Source organism: Syngnathus floridae, chromosome 15 (assembly GCF_059516105.1).
Source record: "Syngnathus floridae isolate MCC-2025c chromosome 15, RoL_Sflo_1.0, whole genome shotgun sequence".
Classification (NCBI taxonomy): domain Eukaryota; kingdom Metazoa; phylum Chordata; class Actinopteri; order Syngnathiformes; family Syngnathidae; genus Syngnathus; species Syngnathus floridae.
In genome coordinates this window covers 7,718,457-7,746,381 of record NC_142427.1, presented here as the reverse complement: position 1 = coordinate 7,746,381, position 27,925 = coordinate 7,718,457, and the positions used below count along the sequence as shown (strand labels likewise).

Sequence of the window (27,925 nt, the reverse complement as noted above, 5' to 3'; positions counted from 1 at the left end):
CACGTTCAAGTGGTTAGTCGCGTTCACGAGAAAACACTATAATTGACGCGCCCACCGACGCGCCTTGAACGCAACACTTCCGCCCCCTCTCAGCCGTGTTCGTCTTATCGCGAGAACGCCGCCCGGTCACGAAGCCAACGCAGAGCAACATGGCGGAAGGTATGAGATTGAATTTTTTGGTGGTCTTCCCTGTCCACTCCCTTCTATTTACGTGGGCGTGTTGCGATATATGACCCTACCAAGTTCGGAGTATTGTACATTTCCATGTATATGTCTTTTTGAAACAACACGACATTGTTCTTGCCTTGTTCGGCTTGTAAGTGAGCAGCAAGCTTTTATCAGTAGCTCTCGTTGATATTGCTAGCAGATATTTTTGCCGTTTCTATTTAACTCAATTAGCTGAAACTGACAGTCGTCTATAGTGCTGCAACAGATGCCTCGTGTGCTTGTGCAAAAAAATTACTTTCATGTACCATTCGTGACGATAAAGTTCTAATCAAATAATCAACAAAAAAACGATCGTAGCTGTTAGAAAATAAAGATCACGTGCTTCTAAATTGAGCATAGTGACATTTTACAAGCACAATGCATTTATTTGGCATCAGTTCTGTTCCTGTTGAATAAATAAGGGCACAAAATTCTTCTGTGTACTTACTGTCAGTTCCTCCCCATGAGTATTGGCACCGCCTTTACAAATGTCATGACCACCAACAGAAAGAAAGGCTGTTAAAAACAACCAAACAACATACAGAATACAAACACTCATGTCAACATTACCTGCTAAAAGGGCCTTAACTGCATATGTTTTTGTCTTTTCTTCAATTAGTTCAGATTGCATGAGAAGTTCTTTGTAGTACAAATTCTTTAGCCCATATTTTTCTCTTTTAGTCTGACAAAAAATGACTTGCATTGTTTTTGTGGTCATCACTATACTTGGTTTTAAGAATGCATATGCACGTCTGGCAAATATTTTCTTATTGAAGCCCTCAGTTTTGCAGAATAAAGTCCAAAAGCTGTTCCGGTGTAACACGGTTCTTGTGTGGGGCTCAAACTGTGTCACATGACTTGCAGCATTGCCGCTTACAGTTTACAAGGCAGGACAAAGTAACTAGCCTGCTCAGCACTTTTATCCCCTTTACAAATACTTTAGTGCTTTAAAGGAAGGAAATGGGCCCCAGTGGAACTTGGTGGACTTGGCTGAGTCATGATTTAGAATTTCAACATCAAGAGCTGTAGAGAAAGTCATCCCTAAAGGAAGCACCATTTATGCACGCCTTTTGATTCATCTGGTATCTTTTTTTTTTTTTTTTCTCTGAATAATTGGTCACAACATTAGGTGCTTCTGTAAAACAAATGGATCGACATGCAACTATTAAATGAATGCCATGCGTATTTGTTTGTGTCTGCATGACAACAACGTGGCGCAGAGGAGGTGGCCAAGCTGCAGAAGCATCTGGCCCTGCTGCGGCAGGAGTACGTGAAGATGCAGCAGAAGCTGGCTGACACGGAGCGACGCTGTGCCGTCCTTGCTGCTCAGGTGTCGGTCCAAGGCCCAACCAGCCCAGCATCTGCGGACACTTTTATTAGCCGTCTTCTAGACATTGTGTCGGACCTGTATCAGCAGGAACAATACAGGTGGGCGTCTTGATTTGCGTAAGAGAATACTTTCATTTCATGGTTCTGTATTTTATTTTTGCACCGGCAGTGATTTGAGAGTGAAAATCGCGGGGAGTCAACTCTGTGCCCATAAGTTTGTGCTGGCTGCACGCAGTGATGTTTGGAGTCTCGCCAATATGGCCGCCACCTCAGAACTGGACCTGTCTGGTAAGTGAGTGTGATATGGCTTTGCCGTTATAAAGCCGTGGACAGTCTCCTCAACTCATGACATGTTTGCAGACTGCAAAGCCGAGGTTGCTACGGCAATGTTGCGCTGGGCATACACGGACGACTTGGAGCTCAGTGAGGACGATGCATTTCTTATTGACTTGATGAAGTTGGCCAACCGCTTTCAGCTTCAGATGCTCAGAGAAAGGTCAGCCTGTCACCAATGCAGCGGGTCTTCGGTTTACAACGTTGTGAAAAGAGTGGAACGAACTAATTTGGGCAGAATGTGAAAATAGTTGCTTAATTGCTATTGCACATTTTTCTTCTGATTGTTTTGTATTTACGGAATGGGTTTTTTGCAATTATGACGACTGCATCATTCATTTAGTTTACGTTACTGTCTTCGTACACACATTAGATCTTTCACTTTGCATATGTGACATAGCCACCTGACGCTATATTGGCTTCCTGTGCATGGGGTGGGTCAGGTGCGAAAAAGGTGTCATGTCATCGGTGAACGTCAGGAACTGCATTCGCTTCTACCAAACGGCCGAGGAGCTAAACGCCACGACTCTAATGAACTACTGTGGAGAGATCATAGCTAGTCACTGGGTGAGTTTCTTATTTTAAAACTGTGATTTTGTTCCAGCAGTATCGGCGGCCTCTAATTAATTCCTCGTCTTTTCTAGGATGATCTCAGAAAAGAAGATTTCAGCACCATGAGTGCTCAACTTTTGTACAAGATGATCAAGTCTAAAACGGACTATCCTCTCCACAAAGCCATCAAAGTTGAGCGAGAGGATGTGGTGTTCCTCTATCTCATTGAGATGGACGCTCAGGTCCGTTGCCATCTTCTAATCCATGCTAAGCTATTAATAACTCTTCATTTTTGTGAGCTGAACGAAACATTTATATATTTTTCTTGTTGTTAGTTGCCAGGGAAGCTGAATGAACTGGATAACAACGGCGATCTGGCTCTCGACCTGGCACTGCATCGAAAATTGGAAAGTATCGCCACCACTTTAGTTAACAACAAAGCTGATGTAGATATGGTGGATCAGAGTGGATGGAGTCTTCTGCATAAAGCCATCCAAAGAGGTATGAAGTTACTATCCAATCTTGATTTCATGCGAACAGTTAAGCTTCGGCGTACCAAACAGGAAGCTTTTCTTGTCGTTCTCTTCTTCCAGGTGATGAATTCGCCTCCGTCTTCCTAATTCGTCACTCCGCTCAGGTCAACGCCGCCACCGTGGGAGCGGTGGAAACGCCTCTTCACCTCGTCTGTTCTTTTAGCCCCAAGAAACACTCGACCGAAGTGATGAGTGGCATGGCGCAGATTGCGGAGGCTCTGCTCAAAGCCGGCGCCAATCCCAACATGCAAAACAGCAAGGGCAGGTTAGTCACATTATTTTTTTTTAGGAAATTTGGCAAACTATCATTGCACAAGACTGACATTTTTTGGGGGGGTTTCTGGCTTTGTTAGAACTCCCTTGCATGAAGCTGTGTCTTCGGGGAACGAGCCAGTGTTCAACCAGCTGCTCCAATGCAAACAGTGAGTTCCTCTCAACTTGAATACTTGGCTTGATTTCAATTTGCAATGATTAAACTGTCCCCCTTTAGGCTCGACCTGGAACTGAAAGACCACGAGGGCAGCACGGCTTTGTGGTTGGCTTTGCAGTATATCACCGTGTCCGCTGACACCTCTGTAAATCCATTTGAGGATGATGCGCCAGTTGAGAACGGCACCTCATTTGACGAGAACAGCTTTGCGGCACAGTTAATCCAGAGAGGGAGTAATCCCGACGCGCCCGACACATCAACAGGTGTGCATTGATTTTCTCCTTTCGTTGTCTTGTAATTTGTCATTTTCATCGCTTTTCATATTTTTGCTTCTACAGGAAACTGCTTGATGCAGAGAGCAGCTTGTGCGGCCAATGAGGCAGCTGCTCTTTTCTTAGCCACTCACGGGGCTAAAGTCAACCATATTAACAAATGGGTGCGTACGACATGTTATGTGGAATCGCAGTATCACAAATATTTTTGTATATCATATCATTGACTGACAATTAGGGGCTTGAGTTTCAAACATAAGCTGAAAATGGATTTGATGTCCTTTCAGGGGGAAAGCCCTCTTCACACAGCCTGCCGCTTTGGCCTTGCAAGCTTGACGGCGGAGCTGCTCCAGCAGGGTGCAAACCCCAACCTGCAGACCCTCAAGTCTCTGCCTGATGACACCCTTGGTGTGGCTGCACAGACCCCTCTTCATATGGCCATTGCTCATAACCATCCAGATGTGGTCTCTGTTATCCTCGAGCAAAAAGGTTGGCAATTTTCCACGCTTAAATGCAAGAGGAACATGTTTGAGTGGATTAACTGTTTTTTTCCTTCTTTGTCTGTGTTGCAGCAAATGCAATTCATGCCTCCAATAATTTCCAGATCATTCCTGACTTCAGTCTCAAAGACTCTATGGACCAAACTGTTTTGGGCTTGGCCCTCTGGACAGGTACATCATGAGAGCGCAGTTATAACTGAACGTTTTATGAGTGGCCTGTTTTTTATGCATATGTTGACTGTTATCGTCGAGTAAGCTGTGGACGGACTGCATTTAATTTGTGATGTTTTAATTTGGTCAATTTGCCCCTGTTAGGTATGCACACCATCGCAGCTCAGCTTCTGGGGTCCGGAGCGTCTATCAATGACACCATGTCCAGTGGACAAACCCTACTTCACATGGCCATCCAAAGACAGGACAGCAAGAGCGCCCTGTTTCTTCTTGAGCACCAGGCAGACATCAATATTAGGTAACTACTTCATCATCAAGTGTTTGTGACGCTTTGACTTTCATCTACTTTTTCCATTTTCCTTTTGGACACGTCGCGGTTTATCAAAGATTCCTGGCCAACTAAATGTTTTAGTAGGGTGTTTAAATTTTTTTTTTTTTTTTTTGTGTGGCTATTAGGACCCAGGAAGGCCAAACAGCACTGCAGTTGGCCATCAGTAATCAGTTGCCACTGGTGGTCGACGCTATATGCACAAGAGGAGCTGACATGTCGGTGGTGGATGACAAAGGGGACCCTCCCTTATGGCTTGCTCTGGAGAACGGCATGGAGGATATTGCATCCACGCTGGTGAGACATTAAAAAAAAAAAAAAGATGCATTTTCATCCAAGTTATTCCACACGTATTGTGGTTACAAGGAGAAAAAGTTTGTCATTGTAATATTCACCTTTTCGCTTCCTCCAAGGTTCGTCATGGCTGCGATGCGACATGTTGGAGCAAAGGCCCCTCTGGCTGCCAACAGACCCTCTTGCACCGAGCCGTTGATGAGAACAATGAGGTCTCAGCTTGCTTTCTCATCCGAAGGTCTGAAACCACATTACAAACTCAATGCATTACTGTAGGATCTCATTAGAAACACTGTGCCCTAGTGGTGGGTTGTCTGCCTTGCAGTTCTGAATTTTTTTCCCCCCCTTACCCATGATTCATTGTATCTTATGTCTGCGTAGTGGTTGCGACGTGAACAGCCCGAGGCGGCCAGGCCCAAATGGAGAAGGAGAAGAAGAAGCCAGAGATGGGCAAATGCCTCTCCACCTAGCAAGCAGTTGGGGACTGGAGGAGGTGGTACAGTGCCTTCTAGAATTTGGAGCTAATGTTAATACGCAGGTCAGTCTCATCACAGCTGCAGCAACTTTGACTACTTGTAGATATTTATTCACAACATTGGCTCTCTCACTTTTTTTTTTTCCAGGATGCAGAGGGTAGAACGCCTATCCACGCTGCCATTAGTAACCAGCACAGCGTAATTATACAACTCCTAATTTCCCATCCGGACATCCGTCTTAACATCCGCGACCGGCAAGGGATGACACCATTTGCCTGTGCCATGACGCACAAGAACAACAAAGCAGCAGAAGCCATCCTCAAAAGGGAGCCAGGTGCCGCAGAACAGGTGAGGAACGAGAACAGCAGGAGAAACCCCCAACGTTTGTCTCTTGTGACCTCTAACTTTTTGCATCTCTCCAGGTTGATAATAAAGGGCGTAATTTCCTCCACGTGGCTGTGCAGAATTCCGATATCGAAAGTGTTCTTTTCCTCATAAGTGTCCAAGCTAACGTGAACTCCAGGGTTCAGGATGCCGCTAAGCTCACCCCACTTCACTTGGCCGTGCAAGCTGGATCTGAGATCATCGTTCGAAACTTGGTATAGCCTACGTTCTTTTCTTTTTGTCTGTTTTATTTTCATTCATATTGCCCCGTTATATTTTTGTTTTTCATTTTCCAAAAGAGCATTTTTCTTTCCTATGTGACTCACCAGCTGCTTGCCGGGGCCCAAGTAAATGAGTTGACCAAACATCGGCAGACTGCCCTGCATTTAGCCGCTCAACAGGATTTGGCCACCATTTGCTCCGTGCTGTTGGAGAACGGCATTGACTTTGCTGCTGAGGATGAGAATGGCAATAACGGTAAATTTCATTTCTGAAACTCAGATTTAATGGGTATTATCTGTTCCCGTTTTATTTTGTTATGGGTTGATACTATTGGTGTATATAAGTACCGCAGCTTGTGATTGGCTGACATAAAATTGGGATCACGTCATCTTATCTTCACTGTGTACAAAACTAGCTTAGGAGTTTCATGTGTCTGCAGTTTTGCTGAGTAATTATTTTTGCAGCAATTCGCTCCAAAAACTGTTTTCCTGTTGCATCCGCAGCTCTTCATCTGGCAGTGATGCACGGCCGCCTTAACAATATCAGATCCCTTCTCACAGAGTCCAACGTCGATGCTGAGGCCTTCAATCTCAGGTACATTTCACCTTTTGAGGATTTTTTTTTTTTAAATGACAAAGATTTTTGCAGGTCATTGAATTAATTTTTTTATTGGCTTATTGAAATAATTCAGGGGTCAGTCACCAATGCACGTTTTAGGCCACTATGGTAAAGAAAACGCCGCTGCCATTTTTGAATTGTTTCTGGAGTGTATGCCTGAATACCCTTTGGACAAACCAGATAATGAAGGGAACACAGGTACTTGAAAATGCATTTTTTTTTTTCTTATTTGTAGAGCAACTCCATACTTTGAATGACACCGATATATCATTTTTATTTCCAGTTTTGCTCCTGGCCTACATGAAAGGGAATGCTAACCTGTGCCGTGCTATTGTGAGGGCTGGTGCTCGCCTGGGCATCAATAATAATCAGGGCATTAACATTTTCAACTACCAAGTAGCAACAAAACAGCTGCTTTTTCGCCTTCTTGGTAAGCTGATTTTTTTTTTTTGCCCAGTGCTTTTTTGGTCCATCCAATCAGTGTATTAGCTAAAATTAGCAAATTAATTTTCCCCAAAGAAATGATTTTTTTATTTCCTGGTAGATATGCTGTCCAAAGAGCCCCCTTGGTGTGATGGGTCCAACTGCTATGAGTGTGTGGCCAAGTTTGGAGTCACAACAAGGAAACATCACTGGTTAGTACCTTGACCGTTCTGCAATATTTTTCCTGTCCGTGTTGTGCTTCATTATGAATCCTGTCTCCGCAGCCGTCATTGCGGGCGCCTCTTGTGCCACAAGTGCTCGATCAAGGAGATCCCCATCATCAAGTTTGACTTGAACAAGCCGGTGAGGGTGTGTGACATCTGCTTCGATGTACTAACTCTGGGTGGAGTGTCATAATGCAGCAGCCCGGGATATTCCCCACCTACTAATAACGTTCATCGGGTCGGGGTCCGACTTAGTTACTGGGCACATCATAAGGGACAGCAGGAGCAGGACATACTAGCAAGAGATTGGACAATTCTGGACCGTTGTCTTTATATTATGCCAGTCTTGTGAAAAAGCATTTGAGACGTTTCTTCATTTTGTTGTCGATCAAAGATATAAATGAATAGAAAGCAGTTTAGGGACTGCCGGACTGAGTGAGGTAACTTCTTAAGCTCTATGTTGTTTCCAATGGTTAGCTTGTTTTTCAATAAAATAGTTGCTTCTCTTGGTCATTGCAATTCAATGATAAACATCTCAAAAACAATGTTGGAAAGATGTTGATCTGTGGTTAAGTCATTTCATCATCTGCAGGTTGTGCTACCTGCTCTGAGACAAATGTTTCATGCATCATGATTCATATACTCGAACCATCAAAATGAGAATCAAATGATTGTTATCAATTGAACTCTTGTGACTGTAGACTGTATTCCATGTATAAACGATTAAATCATTACGTTTTGTTAGACCCCAAAGCAAAAACAAGCACATTTTAATTTCACTTGTGTGGTGAAAAAAAACTGCCCAGCAATATGAAAACATTGATTAGCAGGGTGTGAACCATTATTGATCCATATAATACATATTTAGTATGTATTAGTACTGACGAGCAACTATATGCCTGCATGTACTATAATTTGTAGCATTTCATAATCATGTCCTCTTTTTTTTTTTTAATCAGTCAGCATGAGTACATTCCAGTTTTGACTTGGCCATGAGGTCCTTGTCAGTTGCGATGACGATAATGCCTCAAGTCGAGTTGTCTCGACCTGACACATTTACTGCTTTGTTGATTTTTCTAAATCCAACAGGTGCACTTTATAAAGATCACATGACATGTCCAATGGTTTTGGGGAGTGGGAATGATAGACATGGCCGACCATTGTTAAATTGTACAGATAAATGTGTGATATTTTTGACCACTGCTACCATTTTTGTACTTAATGCAGTTTGTGATTGCCATTGTGACAGACTTAAATCTTGCCTCTGTTAATCTTTTATGCACATTGTAAAATCTTTTATGCACATTGTATCGTATCTGTATGCTCAGATATCTAGCCCGTCTCTTCCAAGTGTATCCTTATACAGACAACTTTACATAAAGATCATTTAAAACAATCTTTTCCTCACCCCCCCACCCCTTTGTCGCTTTTGTGAAGTATGTCCCAGTTATGCTCGTTGTCCATTTTTGAAACTATTCAAGTGAAGAGCAGGAGACTGCATGCATTGAGCAGTCATCATACTCCTGCAGGTTGGGGTTCTCCCTGGCTGCAGATGGATCTTCCACACAAACACAACGGTACCCACTAGCACCTGCAGAAAATAGTTTTCGAGGAACACCTGTCCAGCTTCTTTCAACTCCACCACTAGTGAAAAGAGAAAAGGTCCATAATAATATTGCATCTAAGTAATATTTGTACATGCTCAAAAGTGTTTATTTACCTTTTGGTGGAGCACCAGACCCTCCCGCCCCTTGCAGAGCTCCACTCCGAGTTACAGGCAGGAAAGCGAAGCATGTCCGCCTCTGTCTTGGCTTTGAGTTGCTGGCCCGTTGCAAGCAATGACTCAACGTGTAATAGAAACTCTGTGGGCTTTCCACTTTCAGAATAGAACCGTCCTATGAGCAAACCTGAAAACATGGAGAAGTCAGTGGGTGCATTCACATTTGAAAATATGAGTTGTTTCATTTGTTGTCAATGACAAAACTGTTATTGGAACGAGGAAGCTATAAAATTGGTCTGGCTAGTGAGAGTAATTGATTATTTCTGTAACCACTAATCTTGCATTGGATGAAAATTAGACAAGCTTGCAGTCTTAGGTTTTCCTGGCGCCCCACTAACTGCCCTAATGCCAAGCTCCATCTGGAGTGCTGCTTTGCTAAGTAGAAGAAGGAGACAAAATGAGGTGTTTCATTATCTGCAAAAGCCTTTACAGAAATAGATTTTTTTAAATATATATTCAAATTTCTAGACACATCTATGATGGACAAAACATGCACAATCACTCGAGCAATTACACACCTACATTTTGGTAGGTCTTCTGATAGAAGAGCAGCCAGTCAAACAGGGCTACCACCTGCAATGGTGACAAACTGGACACATCATCTGTCAAGCCATTTTCTGTAAAATCGCCCGTGATGAAGGCCAGTGATGCATCTTTACCTGGGTGGAATAAACAGCCAGCATACTGTATAAACATCATTTTGACCAATTTAATGGAATTTCATACAATAATAGCATGACAAAAAAAACATGTAGTACTAAATATAGGGAAATACAGTTGGTTAGATCTTTTTGATAGTCAATGTTTATCCAACACAGTATATAAAACTGGAATATATAGTTTTGCAAGCAATTATTACTATGTGCATTATAGGCACAGGAAACAAGGAAATTTGAAATCACCTGCCATAAAATGATATGTACCACCAGGGCCATAATGTTTGAGACCACTATGCACGTCAAATACCTGGCCTAATATTGCCAGGTAAATACCCTTGCTTCCTTCTCCGCCGTTGTATAACGCCAATTCTTGACTGTTCAAAAGTCGCGTAGGTGGCCCTTGAGTTGATTTGCTTTCTGAATATAAAGACCACTGGCGAGGGAAAAAAAACACAGCCAAGAACGCCGATAACAACGCCAGAAATGCGTAGCAGAGCATATTGTTTTATTTGCCGTGCAGCATTTTTCTTAAAAATAAAAAACCCATCGTCTCCCTTGCAGGTGCTTCCGTAAACGAAGAAGAAATCGCGCATGCGCAAACGACTAAACAACGTTTCAGGCAAGCTCACGAATTACTGTACGTCAATGCGGTAGTAGTCTAGGCTAGTAGAGAGAATTGTTCGCAAATTGCCCCTCTGTGGGCCGTAAGGATTAAATCGGTAAAATCTAAACCGAAGCAATCATGGGCAACGCAGAGAGCGGCGGAGGTGGAGGCAGCTGCGACGACGAAGACATGGGAACGGAGAGCCCCGGATTGGCGGAAGACAGCCCGGCCTCTGCAGCCACTGGTGTCGGAGGCACCGGTCCGGGGAGAGGCGGAAAACGATTAGCGAAGAATATCTCTGTGCCCACCGTTGGGCCGCCGAGCCCCGACGTGTTCTTCGAACAAGCGAAACTAAGAGAAGCGGCGGCTCGTATTAGCGACTCGGGAGTCGTCATCCGAGAGTCTATTCTGGCTGGGAACGAGGGAGTCCTGGTCCGATGGCTGGAGGAGCGGTTAAACCGTGGAGAAGAATCCGTCAATGTTGAACAGTTTTGTGAGATGTTGGAAAGCAGAGATGCCCCCAGAGATGAATGCGAAGAGGTATAAGCTAACACATCAAATGACATGGCTGCATATCTGCACTGGGTCTTTCACATACTGTACTTTATCACGGCATGTGCACTCAGCAAAATCAATATTGAAACTATATAACTACTTTCTGTTGACTGTCAGAGAGGATTACTTTTGAATAACTGGATTGCATGCAGAAACACCTCCCAGTTCATGACACCATGAGCTGATTCTGTTTTTTGTTTTTTTTCATGCAGGAAACCAAAATATAACAATCACATCTAATGATTTATGTAGTGCATGCCATCCCTGTAATCACAGATTGTTACATGAGTACTACACTTATAATGTCAATCAAAACTTTGGTTGTCATTGACATAGTTTTGTATTTACAGTCGCTTTCAAAACTCTTTTATAATAACTTTCTTTCAGTTAAAATGTCATCACGCCTTTTAATTAACTTAAGAGTGGAATCTACCCTGTTTTTTATCCAAAGTTTGGAATGAATGCAGTATTGTTGTCATTGCCACTTTTACGAAGCAGGTTCATTGTCAGTGCTGTTTGAACTTTGACCGCTTTTATTCAAACAAAGAATGTGAATGAATGGTCCTACTGGTAAATGAGTTCTTTGGTCTAAAAGTAGCTTTGTTGGCGTGTACTGTAGTTGGAATGCCAGTGTTGCTTCAAAGGATGGTTGTCAAAGCCATCTACCACTTTCTAGATCATCCCTTTTTTGTCAACATGGATATTATTTAGTAAGGTAGATTAGATTTATGATGCACCTTACTACTGATATAAAATCTCACCAAGTGCTCTGCTTATCTCCGTCTTAGGCCTTTGGACAGTTTGATGCCGAGGGGGATGGGGTGGTGGATGTCGAGAGCATGCTGATTACTCTTAAGAACTCCAATGGAGCTAATCTACGGGGAGAGCTGAGTCATGTGATAAGGCAGCTGCAGGCGTGCTCCCTAACCCCAGGTATGTTCACCCGTGTACGCCATTCAACACAAACAAAAACCGGATTTAAATATGATGCCTTTGTATTGCACAGGTTTTGTTGACATATTCTCCAAGACCAAAGACAGGTTGGGGGCACATGCTTTCAAGATCCTGAAATTTTTGCACAGGAATCATATTCCCAGCAGTGCTATCCCTTTCCCCATTTTAGACGGCTACAACAGTATCTGCACCATGAGGTCCAGTGTGGTCCAAGACTTCTTGGAGTTCCTCTTGCAACGGGAAAAAGGTGAACAGCACCCGTTGATGAGAAGCGTTTGGAGAAATTTAATCATATTAATCCTCACACACACATCCAGATCTAGATATTCAGTACAGAGCAGAACTGGACCGTGACCCAGATGTGGACAAGGTGAAGGTGGTCACACAGTGCTACAGCACGATAGAAGCTTCGTCCAACGTTGCCGATGTTTACAAAATGACAAACGGAGAAACGTCATCTTTCTGGCAGTCTGACGGCAGCGCACGCTCACACTGGATAAGGCAAGCACATTGAATTCCGTTCAAGGCTTTCCACATGATTTGACTTGGCACGTTTAGATGTTGACGTTTGTCGCCGTTCGGGTTCTCAGATTGAAACTGAAACCGGACGTGGTTTTGAGGCGGCTGGCCGTCGCCGTGGCAGCCAACGACCACAGTTACATGCCTCAGCTGATCTCAGTCATGGTGGGAAAAAATCTGCACTCCTTAGACAAGATCAGAGACGTCCGCATCCCCAGCAATGTGACGGGTTACGTGGCACTCTTGGAGAATGCCAACATCACACACCCATGTGAGTCGTCATACCTGTCGGATGAGCTCATGTCGCAATCGCTGAATGCCCTTTTAGAAAACCTATTTTGGAGAATGCGATTCAGAATGGCACCTTTGTTCTTAATGCCAACTGGCCACAAAATCATGTGTTTAGTAAGCGCAAGCTGAGTGAGGACACGATGAAGGCAGACTGGAATGAGGTGGTTGGAAGCAAGAGCAATCACGCCGTTTTGAAAAGAACTTTGCAGGGCTCTTGATATTCCATCATTTGTTATGTGCCTGTAACTGATTTGTTAACTAACGATCCGAAGCCTGACTTTTGCAAAGACTCATCATTCTCAATTGCCGAAGTATAATGTTTGATTTGCTAAGCTTCATTTGGCACGGTGAATGTCAAAGCAGTTAAGCATCTCTACATTGCACGTTCCATCATCAGTGTGTTGACAGCGTCTTGTGTTCCTCAACCTGCAGACATCCAAATTAACATTAAGCGGTGCCTGAGCGATGGCTGTGACACACGGATTCATGGTTTGAAGACGCTGGGCTATCAGATTACCAAGAATAAAGAGGTGTCTGTCTCAGATGCTTCAGCCATCTGGTACCTGTCACTCCTCACCTCCTTGGTCACAGCCTCGATGGAGACCAACCCTGCACTGGCTCAGACCGTGCTTCAGAGCACTCAGTAAGACACTATTTTATTTTTATTTATTGGGAATTTATTGAATGGAGTATGTTGTTCTTTTTCCCAGGAAAGCATTACAACACATGCCACCATTATCCCTTACACCATCATCCACCAAGTTCCCCAAGTTCTTCTCATCGAACATCTTAGAGGAGGTGGATGCTTTTCTCCTCAGGATAGCAGAGTAAGGCCCACGCTGATACATCCATCATCACACTCGCGGAACACGACCTCATCGAGCTGATGAAGCTGATGGCGTCGCACGAGAGAGAGACAGGCTAAAAATCAATACTGTGCCTTAGTGGGTTGATGAGCCACTCCATCAATTGCACATACAGTATTGTTGCATCACCCAAAAGGCCTCATGGATTTTTAGACTTATGTTATACACATAATATATTCCAGTATACGCTGTATCTGTGATGACTTCAATTTTGATGTGCTGGAATAATTATTTCTGCTATTCTTTAAACATCTAAGCTTTTACAAACCACATCAGGCAATAACTAACTTTTTTTTTTTTCTAACTAAATGCCCGTATTTCTCATTTTGAACCTGGATAGTTGCTGTGTGAGTCCTGACGCAGAGCAGACCCTCCTCGCCTTCGCTCTGGCCAGAGGCAGCGTGGCCAAAGTCCTCCAAGCTCTTTCCTGCATCAGTGACCACTTGGAGACAGAATACAAGGCCTCCTCCCTCATCGCGTCAATGGCCACCGTTCGTCTGCAACTCCTATATCGAAATGGTAATGTGAATTCAGTGGGTGTCAAAAAAAAAATATATCCATCCATATTTTAATTTTTTTGAATTCACAGGGAAGCCCCTGCAGCTCCACTTACAAGCATGTGACGCAAAGAGTAAAGAGGAGAAATCAGGACCAGAAAATATGCTTTCGGAATCCTCCACTGGAGATGGTAATCATCTCATGAGAAAATAAGAACATATTTTCTAATGTCGGTATGACCGCTACGATAAAACACAATTGATGCCCTTAAGGTTTTCTCACCGAAAGTGGCAAGAAGAAAGCCAGTGTGATCCTGTCAACTGAAGACCAGAGCAACTTTCAAGTCACTCAGATGAAAATCAACGTGAGTGTCCTTAATTGTTTTCTTCATTTTGGGCAATTAATGCATAACCAAGCGTGTCCCTCTGGATTTACGCCACAAGGTCCGAAAAGGGGCCATCGGGGCAAAATGCGGCTTGGTGTTTGCCTACAAAGATGACGAACCGTTTGACGCCGCCAAACATTTCAAGAGGTTCAAAAAGTACGACACGTGGGACTACAAAGACTACAAGAAGTTTGTACAAGACAAGTAAGAAGCACGCATGGTTTGATGTTTCCCGAGCTGTCTAAAATCTTGCCTTCGGAGCTTGCCGAAAAAGTCACGATGTAACAAAACACACTGAGATGAATGTGGCGTTCAGTCAGTAATGCAAAACAAGTGGGTGTTTGTTGTGTGTACTATAGATACCCCACAGCAGCTTGGGGCTCTGGCCGGCTGAGTGCGCTTTCACTTAAACGCTGACACATCATGTTGTCACTTGACCTGCAGTGTGAGGATTCCACCGCTGTCCGAGGATGAGCCCATCGGCTGCTTTGAGGTGGAAGAGGACTGGAACGACGTGGAAATCAAGCTGCAGCAGTGTCGTGTTGCAAAGGTACATTTTCTCCACACGTTGGATCCATAAATAATGTTTCACTTCAAATGTATTTAAAAATTTGATTTTTTTTAGTCAAATTGCTTTTACCAATCTTTCACTTTTGTTTCTGTCTTCTTAGTTTGTGATGGTAAAGTTCCTGTGCACCAGGCAGGACACAGCTGAGCGCCTCGGAGTTCAGTCCCTCAGCTTCAGCGGCTACTCGTGTAGCGGAAGCCAAAAGCTTGAAGAGCTCGACGAGCTCAGCTCTACTAGCACTGAGCAGTGCAAAAATTATCCCGTCACCGGCCTTTGTCTTCTCAACAAGACTTTGTTCTTCATTCAACAGCTCACACAAAATATGGTAAGGAAAATTATTTAAAAGCTGATTAAAGTTGTTGTAGTATTTTTTTTTATAATCCCAAAATATCCATATATTTTCTACACACAATGTGACTGGTTTCTCCTAAAGCTTAAGTGTCTTCTGGACTTCACTGGTCTTACCGTGGACCTCTTCTGGAGTTTCTACACTAAGCTGATGGTTATGTGAGTAGAAGCAGCCTCTTTTTTTTTTTTTTTTTCCCCTCTAAATTCCTTCTGGCTCAATTTCACTTGTGGCTTTGTCTCAGTGAGGGAGAAGAAGCGTTGAAAAGCAGAATTCATCTCCTGCAGTTGCTCCAGAACTGTTTCTCCATGCTGCCCAACCCGCTGAGCAGCACAACAAAAGATGGGCCATCCAGTAGTGCAGAGCCTGCTTGCCTCAGTGCTGTCCACCAGTTTTACTCTCACCTCTGCCACAGTATGAATCATGTACCCATAATTCATCAACATCAATATCGCTTTGAGATCCCTGATACAATCATCACCCCGTTTTTTTTTTTAGTTGTCAATGAGCCTGAGGGAACAACATTTATGGAAAAAGCTTTGCACAAGGAGGCCGTGAAAGCCATTCTAAACGGGGCAGCTGTGTTCTTCCCTGATAAACTCATCCGGCGGGACAAGCTGTTCCACATGATGGTGTGTTTACCTCGTCATTCATTCAAATGTATCATTTTATTAATTTTTGATGTTTTTTTTTTCTGCAGAAGAATATCACAGAAGACTATCAACTGCTATCCGTTAAAGTTACATTTGAGTCGCTGTGTAATTACTTCAGGTAGGTAGACCATAAATATGTGAGCACGTCACGTACAGGATGAACTTTCATCTACGTGCTCCGTGTAGTGATCTGGATCCGAGTGGCCTTCTCCTACTCCCGCCCAAAGGAGCTCCCGCTGACTTTGACATCAGCCCGATTCTAGCAGTGATGGAGACGCTTCTGCTAGTGGCAACACAAGAGGTGAGACAAATTTTGGTGATTAAAAGACAATCCAGCAATTAGCAACAGTTGCCTTTTTGGAGTCCAATCTTTCTTTTTTGATTTCAAGTGTGAAGTGATGATGGCAGAGGGCAGTGATGGACCCTGTCAGCAGACAGTGTTGCGGTCCTTGTTCTGGGCTCTTCAAGGAAGCCTCCTCTCTTGGTGCTACCTCCAACTCAAAGGAGGCACCTCCACTGCCGTTAGCATGGAATTGGCCAGAGTCATCCTATTAAAATGTAAGACCTCAAGTTCCAATACAAATGAATTATAAATATTCTAATTCTGCGGATTTATCTGAAGTTTTGCTGTCGAATGAATTAAATGTTGATTTCTGCTCGTTCAACAGATGTGGATCAGTTCTTGGCAAGCATCAAAAGTGTGCTCGGTTCCCTCCTCGAAAAATACACTGGCACTGAGATTACGAACAAATTAGGCAAATCCATTATTGCCACAGTCTTCAGACAACTGGTAATTAGGTCATGATTTGGAATCAGATTGGTTTTTTTTGACTTGACATTGCTGAATTGAATGTAACATTTTCTCTCCGTCAGCTTATTTTCCTCCTGGAACTTTGCTCTTTGGACATTCCTCACTGTCTACTGCTTAAAAGTCTCTCCTCTCTGATTGAGCTCCTCAAAAATCTGTCCAGTGGCACAGGAGACATTTTTTCCAAGGTGAGTGTCATCAGTGTCTTACTTTTCAATACACATGACGTCATTCAAAATATGTGCTCTGAATACATTTTATTTTTAACCACATCATTTTCGATGCCTGTATAAAAGATTCCCCAAGAAAGCATTTCAAAATATATCATTGTTAGGGGGACCAAGAGAGCTGGCACCAACCCCAACAGCCAGTCGTGCTGAGGACCTGGACCATGGAGTCCTCTCATAACTATGAAGATAGCCGTCACGAGACCAACATCTTCACCTTCCCTGGTGCTACGTCATTTGAAGTAGAGTTCGACGAACGCTGTGAGACAGAAAAGAGGTTACGAAAGCAATTTTCTTTCCTGTTTTTTATCTACCCATTCCATATTTATTAAAACCAGATCTAAATTCTTTTGATTTCCGCAGGTATGACTATCTGGAATTCACTGACTCCAGAGGTGGCAAATTTCGCTATGACATGAAGGTTGGAAGCGAAAAGTGGCCAAAGGTAGGAGCTCAGTCATTTCACCACAAAACGCCTTTTTTACGGATTCTACTTTTGACATGCGTATCTTCTTTGTCTTTCTAGAAGGTAACATTTGACACAGGCCCTCAGCTTCAGTTCCTCTTTCACTCTGATAGCAGTAATAACGAGTGGGGTTACAAATTCACCGTAACGGCCATGGGTCTGCCAGACATCACCATTTCGTGGATGTCTGACCTTCAGCTCCTTGTGGCTCGACTCATGGGGCGCCTCGCCTTTAGAACGCTGGCACTCAAATCACCTCATGGTGAGACGCTTGGCCATAACTGTTGTCTCAAACAACTGTCTTGTCTTTTGCAGCAAATCATTTTTCTTGTTTCTATATTTTCAATGACAACAGCATGTATATTATTTTTATATTCAGAGATACGCTCTGTGAAAGAGCTTCCATCCTGGAAGGTGTCCCACGTTCAATCTTCACCTCTGTGGAAACCTATTCTCCGACATGGCTTGCAGGAGTCAAGGGTCACAGATCAAGCAAAGACAATTCAGGTATGCTAAATAAACTATTCTGACCTCACCCACAACGTCGTGATGGTCTCACATTGTGTTTTTTATATGTTAGATGAGCAAGTATAATCATAATGATGTAACAAGGCTCCTGGAGGACTTTGCCAGATGGAACCCTAGCCAGGAATCTTCTGACAGCGGAATCGAGCTGATGCAAAACCTTGTGCAGTCCTGTAAAAAACAGACAATGACGAATGAACTAGCCACCGGCTCAATGGCAGACCATGCTGTGAATGCCATTTGGGCCGCCATGGTGTACCACACACCCGTCCTCATCAATGCCCTCAAGACATACAGTAATGCATAATCTTCTTCTTCCCTTCTTGTTTTTAACTAATACCATATTTCCCGCACTATAAGGCGCACCTAAAAACCTCCAATTTTCTCAAAAGCCGACAGTGCGCCTTATAATCAGGTGCGCCTTATATATGGACCAATATTGAGCCACTACAGCAGGCGTGTCCAAAGTCCGGCCCGCGGGCCAAATGTATATATCTTATATATGGACAAAGTTTTAAAATGGGCCATTCATTGAAGGTGCGTCTTATAATCCGGTGCGCCTTATATGTGGACTAAGTTTTAAAATGGGCCATTCATAGAAGATGCGCCTTATAATCCGGTGCGCCTTATAGTGCGGAAAATACGGTACTTCAATAGAGTAGCTGTCTCACTTTCAATATTCTTTTTCTCATTTTATGAAAAGTCAATCAGGAAGGCAAGTCGTGTCTAAATGAGGAATTTGTGCAGGCGTATTCAATGGCGGATAGCATCAGAACTTGGATGGTAAGTATCTGTCAATGTTGCTGTGGAATTTACAATATCTAAATGCTTAAGTTGTGATCTGTGTCTTCCGTTAGTTGGAGATGAAGCAGCGATATATTGTCGGCAAAATGAATATTCCTGATGAGAAAGAAGGAGGCACTGATGAGGTTACAATCGAGAGTTTGGGTGAGGATCCCCGCTTCTTCTCGTCTTTCATCACTGGATCGTTTGTCTAACGTTTCTTTCTCCGTAGCCGGGATGTGCATCGAGAAGTGCCTCCTGCTCTTCCGATTTTCCCCTTGCGGTACGTCATGCCCCGACGGCGATTCCTCCAAAGCTGCAGAGGGCAGCATTGCTCTGAGTTCAGTCTCAGAAGACGATTTCCAAGCGAGCTCCTCACTCGAACATCGGAGCACGGCACCTACGATTGAATCCAAAGCGGTTGAGAGCCAATCCTCCAATGTCCTCAACCCCTCGTGTACGCACTGCAAGTCAGACCACAAAGGCTCCACGGAAAGTCTCTCTTCCTTGGGAGCCGGCTGTCCAGCCTCCCCTTCCGCCTTAACCCATAAAGCCCCATTCAGTCGGGCACGGCTCCGCCTCCTGTCATGCCGCTCCGTGGAAGAACCCCGCACGTGCCCCTCTATCAAAGAGCGCTACCCGCTTCTCAAGCACATACTCAACTTCATAAAGGACAACGCCCTCACAACAGCAAAGTCAGTCAGTCCGTCCGTCTCTTATTAGAAATTGTTTTGATAAATGATGCCTACTGTTTTTTTTTTCCTTCTGTAGTATCCTGCAAACATTGTCACTGAATAAGGCTCAGGCCGTTAGTGTTTGCAAAGTCCTGGAGCTGGTTCAAGAGTGTTTGCATTCCCTGGGAAAGCCGCACCTCTTTCAAGCTCCTTGCATCCTGTTTCTTCAAGAGCTGTTGACATGTCAGAAAGACTTCACCAGGTACAACATTTGTATTTCTATAAAAGGGAATGAAAATGTAATCCTCTCCATTGTTGACTGCTTGAAGTTGCATATTTTCCATATTTTTTTTAACAGTTGCAAAGTAGCATTTAATTTGTTCTTGTTTTTTGTTTTAGTTATTTCTCTCAGTTGTCAGACAGCGGGCGAGAGCTTGGGGAACAAGTGCGACGTTCCTACCATCAGTTGGTGCTCATTCTGGTTGAAGCAGTGCAAGGATTCAGCAGTCTCAATGACAAGTAAGCATATTTTTATTTTATTTTATTTTAAAAAGCACACAAGTTTATGTTATGAGTGGTAGAACATTAACTTCGTCCTTCCTCCCCAGAGCTCTTCTACCAGCCTTGTCTTGTGTGCAAACCTGCTTGTTGCACCTTCTGGACTTGAATTGGGATGTGCACGACATTCCCCTCTTCCTGAACATCAAGCTTCCAGAACTCTTACTCAGCATGTCCCAGGAGAACATTAGTGTGCATGACATTGCTATCAGGTAAAAAGTACAACCATTTTTCTGTGATTATCAATCTGAAATCTGAACCATGTAAATGTCGTCTTTGTACATTTTTAGCCAATGGACGGAGGAGGATGAAATTGCAGACTACAAGAAGAACCAAGAGTGGATGGACGAGTGCATGGATGGCATGTTTGAGAAGTGGTATGACAAAATTGACGAAGAGGACTCGACGGAGGACAGACGAAAGGTAAGTCCGTAAGAGAGTGATTGAACAATTTTGAAATTTGGAAAAAAAATTCCTGTCCCATCCCCAGATGCACATGTTCATCGCACGCTATTGTGACCTCCTCAACGTTGTGATTTCCTGCGACGGCTGTGAGAGGATGGCACCTTGGCACCGCTACCGATGCCTACAGTGCATGGATATGGACCTCTGCAAAACGTGCTTCCTCAGTAAGCCGCTCGACGAGTTCGATTGAAAGAGCCATCGGCATAAAGGATAAAAACGATTTGATGAAAGCCGAATGTGCATGTGTTAACTAGGCGGTGCCAAGCCTGAAGGCCACGAGGACGAACACGAGATGGTTAACATGGAGTACGCCTGCGACCATTGCCAGGGCCTCATTGTCGGCAGCAGGATCAACTGCAACGTGTGTGAAGACTTTGACTTGTGCTTTGGATGTTACAATGCAAAGAAATATCCCGACAGGTGATGCATTCAACTTCACGTCATTCTCAGTCTTCTACTATGCTCCTAACCCTCACCTTTTTTTTTTTTTAATCCTTCATTCAACCTTTAGCCACCTGCCCACGCATCGGATCACAGTTTACCCGATGGTGACCATCCGAATAAGCGACCGCCATCGTTTGATTCAACCCTACGTCCACAACTACTCCTGGCTTCTATTTGCTGCTTTGGCACTCTACACTTCAGAAGTGATTAGTGAGAAGCAGATCGACGGCCAATCTTTGGATAGCGCCACCTTGAGCCAAGCAGCAATCTTACAGATGTGGTGCTCAAAGCTCATCACTGACTGCTTGCTCAAGGGGCAAACCAGCAAAGGTATCAAACCCATATTTAAATAAAATTAAAAAATCAAAATACTAGAATGGTTATATCATTTTTTTTAATAAATCGTCTACTGTTTCTTAAACTGTTCCTGATTTCCTTTAGGTCTTCGTTGTTCAGCTTTGCTCAATCTGCTGCTGTCCAATGACTCCGCCTCCGACAGCGAGCTGTGTCCAGTCTCTCCAGAGTTCTCCCAGGAGGTCAGTACCGCCACAGACACCTCATCTCTCCCTGGAAGTACTGCGGCAATCTGCTCTCCTTCATCACCCAAAGACAAGGTTGGCAGATATTCAGAGCACAACTGATGTGTGTATTTTTTCCGTTTTTAACACTTGTTGTCATCACACCGATAGATGAAACCATCAGAAGAGCAAAAGTCAAAGGAAGTGAGCTCTCTTCCCTCCGCTCCCGCCGAAACGTTCTTACCAGCGAGCGCCACAGAGACGGAGAAAAAAAAACTTGTCAGCCAAGACACTTTGGAGTCAATCAGCCTCAGCAAGACACCCTCCATGTCTAGCGAGGACCCCCTCTCCCCCGTCATCCGACGTAAGTTTTAATACACTCGCTGATATCGCTACAGATGAAGACATATTCTGATATTTTGAATAGCTTCCGAGTCGAGTCTGGCGGTCAACTCTCCGCCATCAGATACGGTCAAGGAGGCGGGTGATCGGCTTCCTAAGGTCCCCCTCCAGGAGCATGTCTTTGCGGAATGCTCCAGAGAGAGGATCCTGGGACTTCTCGCAGCCATGCTACCGTCCGTCAAACAAGTAAGTTGGGAATTCCTGGGAGGTTTGGACTTTTCTTATGAATAGTTTCTTCTTTCTGTTTTCCTTACTTTTAGGAGAAGACTTTTAGTCTACCCAGTGTCAGCTCCATCCTGCACCAACTTTTCAGGGCAGTCATTTCCAATGCCGGCTCTCTTAACGAGACCTACCATCTTACCCTGGGGCTTCTGGGACAGCTCCTCATGCGAATCCCTCCCGCGGAGGCCGACGGCGCTGTCACTGAAGCCCTCACAGACAAGTATGAGTTGCTGACGCATGGCGAGGCGGCTATTGGTGATACCCATGGATGGAAGACCACCCAGTTGCTCTTCAGCTTGGGAGCTGTTTGTTTAGACAGGTATTGTACTCTTGACTCCACAGACTACTCTTCTCATCTTGATAATTTTTTGCAATGATTGCCAGGATGAAGCCTCCCTTTTTCTTATCTTTTTTTTTTTCCAGTCGTATTGGCTTGGATTGGGCGTGCACCGTCGCGGATATTTTACACGATCTGAACACGTGTCCCGGTTGGAGCACCGTCATCGCCGCCTTCACCGATCATTGTATTCAGCAGCTGCCGCAAACTCTGAAACGCACCAACCTCTTCACCCTACTAGTCTTGGTAGGCTTCCCCGAGGTAAGAAATGCAAACTGCACCACACGTTTGATTTGATTGCCTTGCATAAATGTCAGCTACTCTTGCGCCTCTCAGGTTTTATGCGTTGGCACGCAGACGGTATTTATTGACAACGCCAATGAACACCACACCATGATCTTACTCAAGCACTTCACGGAAACAAACCAGGCAGCAGTGGTGGATGTAAAAACTCGCAAGAGAAAAACAGGTCAGTGGAGGAACAATTCTGCAAAAAAGTGGAACATTGCTAATTGTGGGTTTTCATTTTCTTTTCTAGTCAAAGACTACCAACTCATCCAATCTCAGGATTCTACAACATGCCTCACAGGGCAAAGCGAGGGCCAGTGTTTGCCCAAGACACTCGTCAGCCGCTATCTGAACAACTTCATCTCCATCATCTGCCACCTGCTACAGAGCAGTCAGGAAAATGGCTCTCTTGATGCTGTGGAGGCTTCTTGGGTCCTCTCTTTGGCCCTTAAAGGACTCTACAACACACTGAAGGTACCAAATAACCAAAAATAATGTGCACGCTTAAAAGTTTCATCTTGCCTCCTTCTTTTTTGTAGAAGAACGGCGTGACGGAAGCTCAGGAAGCCGTTCGGCAGTCGGGATTAACCCAGCTGCTTGTGAGCAAGTGCAGCAAGGGAACAGGTTTCAGCAAGCTGTGGCTCTTAAGAGATCTAGAAATTCTTTCCATCATGCTTTACTCGTCCAAGCGGGAAATTCATTCCATGGCTCAGGACCCTGAGCGGGATCAAGGAGAGCAAGACAAGGAACACGACTCGGATCACTCCAGCAGCATAGCCGATGACGGCGATGTCAACAGGCTTGATCCGCTCGAAGGTTTAGATGAGGAAACTAAAACTTGCTTCCAGGTGATGAGGGAAACTCTTTCAGAAAAAGTAAAAATAGTTACATATGAATACATATTTTTTTTTTATTCATGTGTAGATCACCAACAATGTCTTGAACACCCCTCTGCCCATTCTACGAGCCATGTACGAGTTACAGATGAAAAAAACCGACTCCTTCCTTCTGGAGGTGCACAAGAGGTCAGTCTAAAGACATTTTCGATCTTAAGATTCCCCACCCGATGATATGACATTCTCGTTCCTTTCCAGATTTGATGGAGAGGAAATGAAAACCGACGATACCATCCGCACTTTAGCTCAGAAATGGCAACCACCCAGACGGCCTCACTCGGAGGATCGGAACACCAAGGCTGTCGACACGGATATGATTGTGGCGTCTTGCGTTGTGAGTCATTAGCCAAGAAATCATTTTTAAATTCAAATCTCAACAGAAAATAAGCGTCATCATTCCGAATCTTATCATGTTGCAGTCGAAGCCCAGTCAATGTGAAAAGGCCACGGACGAGGTGAACGCCGTGACGCAGAGGCTCATCACCAACTCGGAGAGCGACTTGCAGATCAGTTACGCCAAACAGCGGCGCACAAAAAGCTCGGCGCTGTTGCACAAAGAACTGGACGTTCGCAGCAATAAAGCAGTTCGGCAGTACCTGGTGAAGGTCAACCACGCTATCTCCACGCTGTACGCTCGCCATGTGCTCGCCGCCCTTCTGGCCGACTGGCCCGTCGAAGCGCCGCTGAGCGAGGAGGCCCTGGAATTGAACGGCGCTTCTCACATGGCCTACATCCTGGACATGTTAATGCAGCTGGAGGAGCGGCTACTGTGGGAGAAGGTGAGTCTCAGCAGTGACTGGCAATTGGATTCCACTGAGTCTAAAATATTTTTGTTGTTCAGATTCTCCAAAGGGTCTTGAAAGGCTGCAGCCAAAGTATGCTGTGCAGTCTTTCCCTCACAGCTTGTCAGTTTATGGAAGAACCAGGTATGGCAGTGCAAGTAAGAGAATCCAAGCACCCGTATGACAACAACACCAACTTTGAGGTACGTGGATTTGGCGAGTAGACTTTTTTTTTTTTCATTACACCATCGCCAACATTATCAACCATTTTGAAATCTAATTTTGCATCCATCCTTTGCTCAGGACAAGGTGCACATCCCAGGAGCCATTTACTTGTCCATCAAATTTGACTCCCGCTGCCACACAGAAGAAGGTTGTGATGAATTCATTATGTCCAGCAGCAGCGATTTCCTTCAGGATGTCCACATCTTCAGTGGTTCTCCACAGAAATGGTCTGATTTTGAAATTCCAGGTGAGGCTCCTCTTCCTCCTTGATGAAATTGAACAGCCTTGTCAACTTACTTCTGCGTCCGTCACTTTCTCAGGTGATACTTTGTACTACAAATTCATGTCGGACATGAGCAACACGGAGTGGGGCTACAAGTTTACAATTACAGGAGGTCACAGGGGTCGTTTCCAGACAGGTAGAGATAAACACACCGCTCTTCTTATGATGGGTCATCTTGTTAGCTCTTTCTTTTTCTCACCCTCTGTGTGCTTTTGCGTCAGGTTTTGAGATCCTGAAGCAAATGTTGGCTGATGAGCAAGTCCTCACTCAACTGCCACTGACTGACATATGGGAGTGGCAAGTAGGCGTGGCCTGTCGTCAGACCGGGAACCAGAGACTGAAAGCCATTCACTTGTTGCTCCGCCTCCTGCAGTGTCAATCCCAGACGTGAGTGAAGGGGGTGGGGGGGGTGATCACATTTAAAAATCAATACAATATTAGTAACTTACATCTTCTGGTATGTGGTCATAGCCAATGATTTCAAATTGTAGTCAGTATACAACATCATGAGACTGTCATGTCTCCTTCATGCGGATATTATATCAAAGCTCCTTTGCATTTGTTTGAGCAGACTTTGCATAAAAGCCTTCATAAATGCCTCGTGTTGTCCGTGGTTAAGATTGCGTGTAGGAATTTGCCTGACTGGTTCCATCTGGTCAAAAGTCCAACAGCATACAATCATGATGTGTTCTCAAGGTTAGGGCGGATGTCCTTCAACCAAACAGAGCAGCTGTCTGTTTTTTTTTTGCGAGACACGACACAGCATTGCTTGGTTTGATTGGCAACATATTTTTATTTCTTATAGGACAAATAAGGAAAATACTCGTTGCCTTTATGAGTCTCGATTGTGTGCTAATTACTTGCGTGTTTGATTAAACCACAACTTTTTTGTTTTTGCCTCCTCCTAAATATGGATTTTTTTTTTTTATTTCTCCGCAGAGCTTATGAGCTGACTCTACTTCGACCTCTATGGCAGCTCTTTACGTCCATGGAAAACAATTTGAGCCAGGATCCAACCAGTATTACTGTGCTGCTACCTCTTCATCGAGCTCTCACCGAGCTCTTCTTCATTGCAGAGGCCCGCGCTATCGTGAGTAAACTACAAGCCCTCCCCTGCCATCTGGCAAAGAGCACAGTGCTGCACTGGCTCCCTGCTCACTGTCATCCATCTTCTTGCGCTGAATTATTCATAATAGTAGTCTCATGGATTATGAACGTGCAATGAGCCGGGAGTTTCCTTTTCTTTCAGGCAAGCTTATGAGGTTTGGGGTTGCTGATCTGACATTACAAAGTAATTATATAACTTCACGGATAACAGCTGTCTTATTTGTTAGTATTGAATTCCATCTCGTATTTACAGCCTCTGAGAAGTTAGAATTGAACATTGGTGAAGTACTTGGGACTACCCACCAGAGGGCAGTAGCACAACTTGTTTTTTTTCTGGTTATTTTTCTATTGTTGATGTGTTTAAGAACAAAATTATTTGTAGGATCTCTCTAAATTTCTTGTTTAACTTCATGTTGTGTGGATGGAAGCGTCAGTCCTTGTTCCTTGTGAAGGAAAACATGCACACATGCAACAACCCCTTTGAGAATATATGAACCTTCAACCCCAGGAAGTGTGAGTTATATTTAGGGATGCAAATAGTATGTCACGCACGACTGAGTGTACAAATTGTGCTCGGATGTTTCCCAGCATAAACATTTTGGGAGGCTGTGAGACCGATGGGGGATCGAGGCCTCTGTCTGGACTGTGTCTAAAGGGCATCATATGCTCCATTTAGCCCTGATGTACTCTTATCCGTGTTCCTCAAGCAACTTGCGTCTCTTCCGTAGCGGAATCACACTTCAGTTTGTTTAAGGTTTGCATAAAGTGTCCATCCAACTATGCATCTATTTGAACTGCATCTTTGTCTTTCGCAGGCACAGGGCATCCTCCAGGAGTACTTGTTAGCGATGACCACCGATGAACACCTCTTAAATCATACAGCGCTGGTAAGCTATGAGATTTTTTCTACCCATAGTCATCCATTCAAATTCCAATTGCCCACCGGTTGTTGTCACATTGTACGCTCAATTTCATAAACAACTGCTCAGTTGATTGAACAGTCGAGGCCGAGGTGTCTTTATGGAGTGACTCATCAAGCTGGTGATGTCCAGCAGAGCTCTTGCGCTCCTCCCCCTCCCTCCCTCTTGTTTTGAGTGTGTGGGCAGCACTCAGAGGACTAATGTATTTGGTAACTAATTACAGTCCATTATCATTTGTGTCAGAGCACGCCTCTGCCTTCTCTATATTTAACCTTAAATACAACCTAAGGGGGGACCAAAGGTGCAGAGGTAATGCAGGTAGGGAAAAAAAAACAAAAACAATGTAGGTGGTTCTGTTTATTTGCTTACCTAATACCTGAATTAAAAAAAACAAATCTGATTCATTTCAAATAACAAAAAAAATTTGCAAAATCTTGTGGTAATATTCTCCCTGTGTATTTGATCGGCACACTGATTCCTATTCATTTTGTCATGTAGGCTCTGAAGAACATCGCCGCCATCAGCCTGGCTATCAATTACCCTAATAAATCGACCAAGCTGCTGAACGTGTCCCAGTGAGAGAGATCCTGCCCGAGACATATGAGGGGAGCAGCCTAAGGGAAGAGGGAGTAAATGCTCCCTAAGAAGCCAGTGCTCTTTTTTCCTCTGACAGGAAACGCACCGGTGACTTTTTGCAGTAATCTGGAATGGAGCTGCGTGAGGCAGACTCAAGAAGCACTTTTTACACTTACTCACAACCCCCTTTGCCTTAGATGAAGTCCACATGTGCACGTCACATGTAAATACTGTGGGATTTTTTTTTTTGTTATTATTTTTTTTAAATCACATATTTTTTACTGGATCATGTCACGCTGAAGGACTTGACAAAATCCCAGCTGTCACGAAAACATGCTCCTCTTGCCTTTAAGAAAAACTTTTTTTTTTTTTCAACAAGTAGTTGAAGCGCAACTAATACAAACTAGAAACGGGTCACACTGACGCCTTGGTTGTCTCAGCAGAC

General features: G+C 44.1%; 3 protein-coding genes across 4 annotated transcripts; 2 read left to right on the top strand and 1 right to left on the bottom strand.

Moving 5' to 3' along the window:
• Positions 1-29: 29 nt before the first annotated feature.
• Positions 30-8,692, top strand: ankfy1 (ankyrin repeat and FYVE domain containing 1). Its single transcript, XM_088398320.1, has 25 exons — positions 30-159; positions 1,428-1,635; positions 1,706-1,824; positions 1,897-2,032; positions 2,313-2,436; positions 2,514-2,663; positions 2,757-2,922; positions 3,015-3,219; positions 3,308-3,376; positions 3,445-3,647; positions 3,723-3,820; positions 3,944-4,145; positions 4,229-4,327; positions 4,472-4,625; positions 4,784-4,952; positions 5,069-5,187; positions 5,331-5,487; positions 5,573-5,773; positions 5,848-6,024; positions 6,139-6,286; positions 6,535-6,625; positions 6,723-6,847; positions 6,933-7,079; positions 7,194-7,284; positions 7,357-8,692. The coding sequence occupies exons 1-25, from the start codon at positions 150-152 to the stop codon at positions 7,487-7,489; spliced, it is 3,501 nt and encodes a 1,166-aa protein (XP_088254446.1). The 5' UTR covers positions 30-149; the 3' UTR covers positions 7,490-8,692.
• On the bottom strand, positions 6,684-10,923 carry cyb5d2 (cytochrome b5 domain containing 2). Its single transcript, XM_088398321.1, has 4 exons — positions 9,979-10,923; positions 9,595-9,735; positions 9,017-9,203; positions 6,684-8,940 (listed from the first exon to the last, which is right to left on the bottom strand). The coding sequence occupies exons 1-4, from the start codon at positions 10,232-10,234 to the stop codon at positions 8,769-8,771; spliced, it is 756 nt and encodes a 251-aa protein (XP_088254447.1). The 5' UTR covers positions 10,235-10,923; the 3' UTR covers positions 6,684-8,768.
• zzef1 (zinc finger, ZZ-type with EF hand domain 1) lies at positions 10,323-27,852 on the top strand. Of its 2 annotated transcripts, none has more exons than XM_088398318.1 (54): positions 10,323-10,879; positions 11,683-11,827; positions 11,901-12,095; positions 12,166-12,349; positions 12,439-12,638; positions 13,091-13,301; positions 13,369-13,485; positions 13,865-14,043; positions 14,114-14,212; positions 14,295-14,386; positions 14,466-14,611; positions 14,852-14,957; positions 15,079-15,300; positions 15,409-15,482; positions 15,566-15,735; positions 15,820-15,953; positions 16,022-16,092; positions 16,161-16,275; positions 16,364-16,532; positions 16,643-16,764; positions 16,848-16,970; positions 17,117-17,286; positions 17,373-17,454; positions 17,536-17,737; positions 17,855-17,982; positions 18,056-18,296; positions 18,704-18,783; positions 18,858-18,948; positions 19,016-19,478; positions 19,555-19,719; positions 19,857-19,976; positions 20,066-20,227; positions 20,306-20,438; positions 20,506-20,644; positions 20,735-20,900; positions 20,992-21,254; positions 21,366-21,538; positions 21,614-21,806; positions 21,870-22,030; positions 22,105-22,385; positions 22,490-22,664; positions 22,740-22,872; positions 22,942-23,165; positions 23,231-23,539; positions 23,616-23,716; positions 23,786-23,921; positions 24,007-24,366; positions 24,429-24,572; positions 24,673-24,841; positions 24,915-25,013; positions 25,099-25,264; positions 25,817-25,967; positions 26,800-26,871; positions 27,403-27,852. In XM_088398318.1, exons 1-54 carry the CDS (start codon positions 10,478-10,480, stop codon positions 27,481-27,483), a joined length of 9,009 nt encoding a protein of 3,002 aa, XP_088254444.1. In that variant the 5' UTR covers positions 10,323-10,477; the 3' UTR covers positions 27,484-27,852. The 2 variants fall into 2 exon arrangements, with proteins under 2 accessions (XP_088254444.1, XP_088254445.1); XM_088398319.1 differs by lacking the exon at positions 10,323-10,879 and having other exon boundaries at positions 11,725-11,827; positions 11,901-11,934; positions 12,018-12,095.
• Positions 27,853-27,925: the final 73 nt, after the last annotated feature.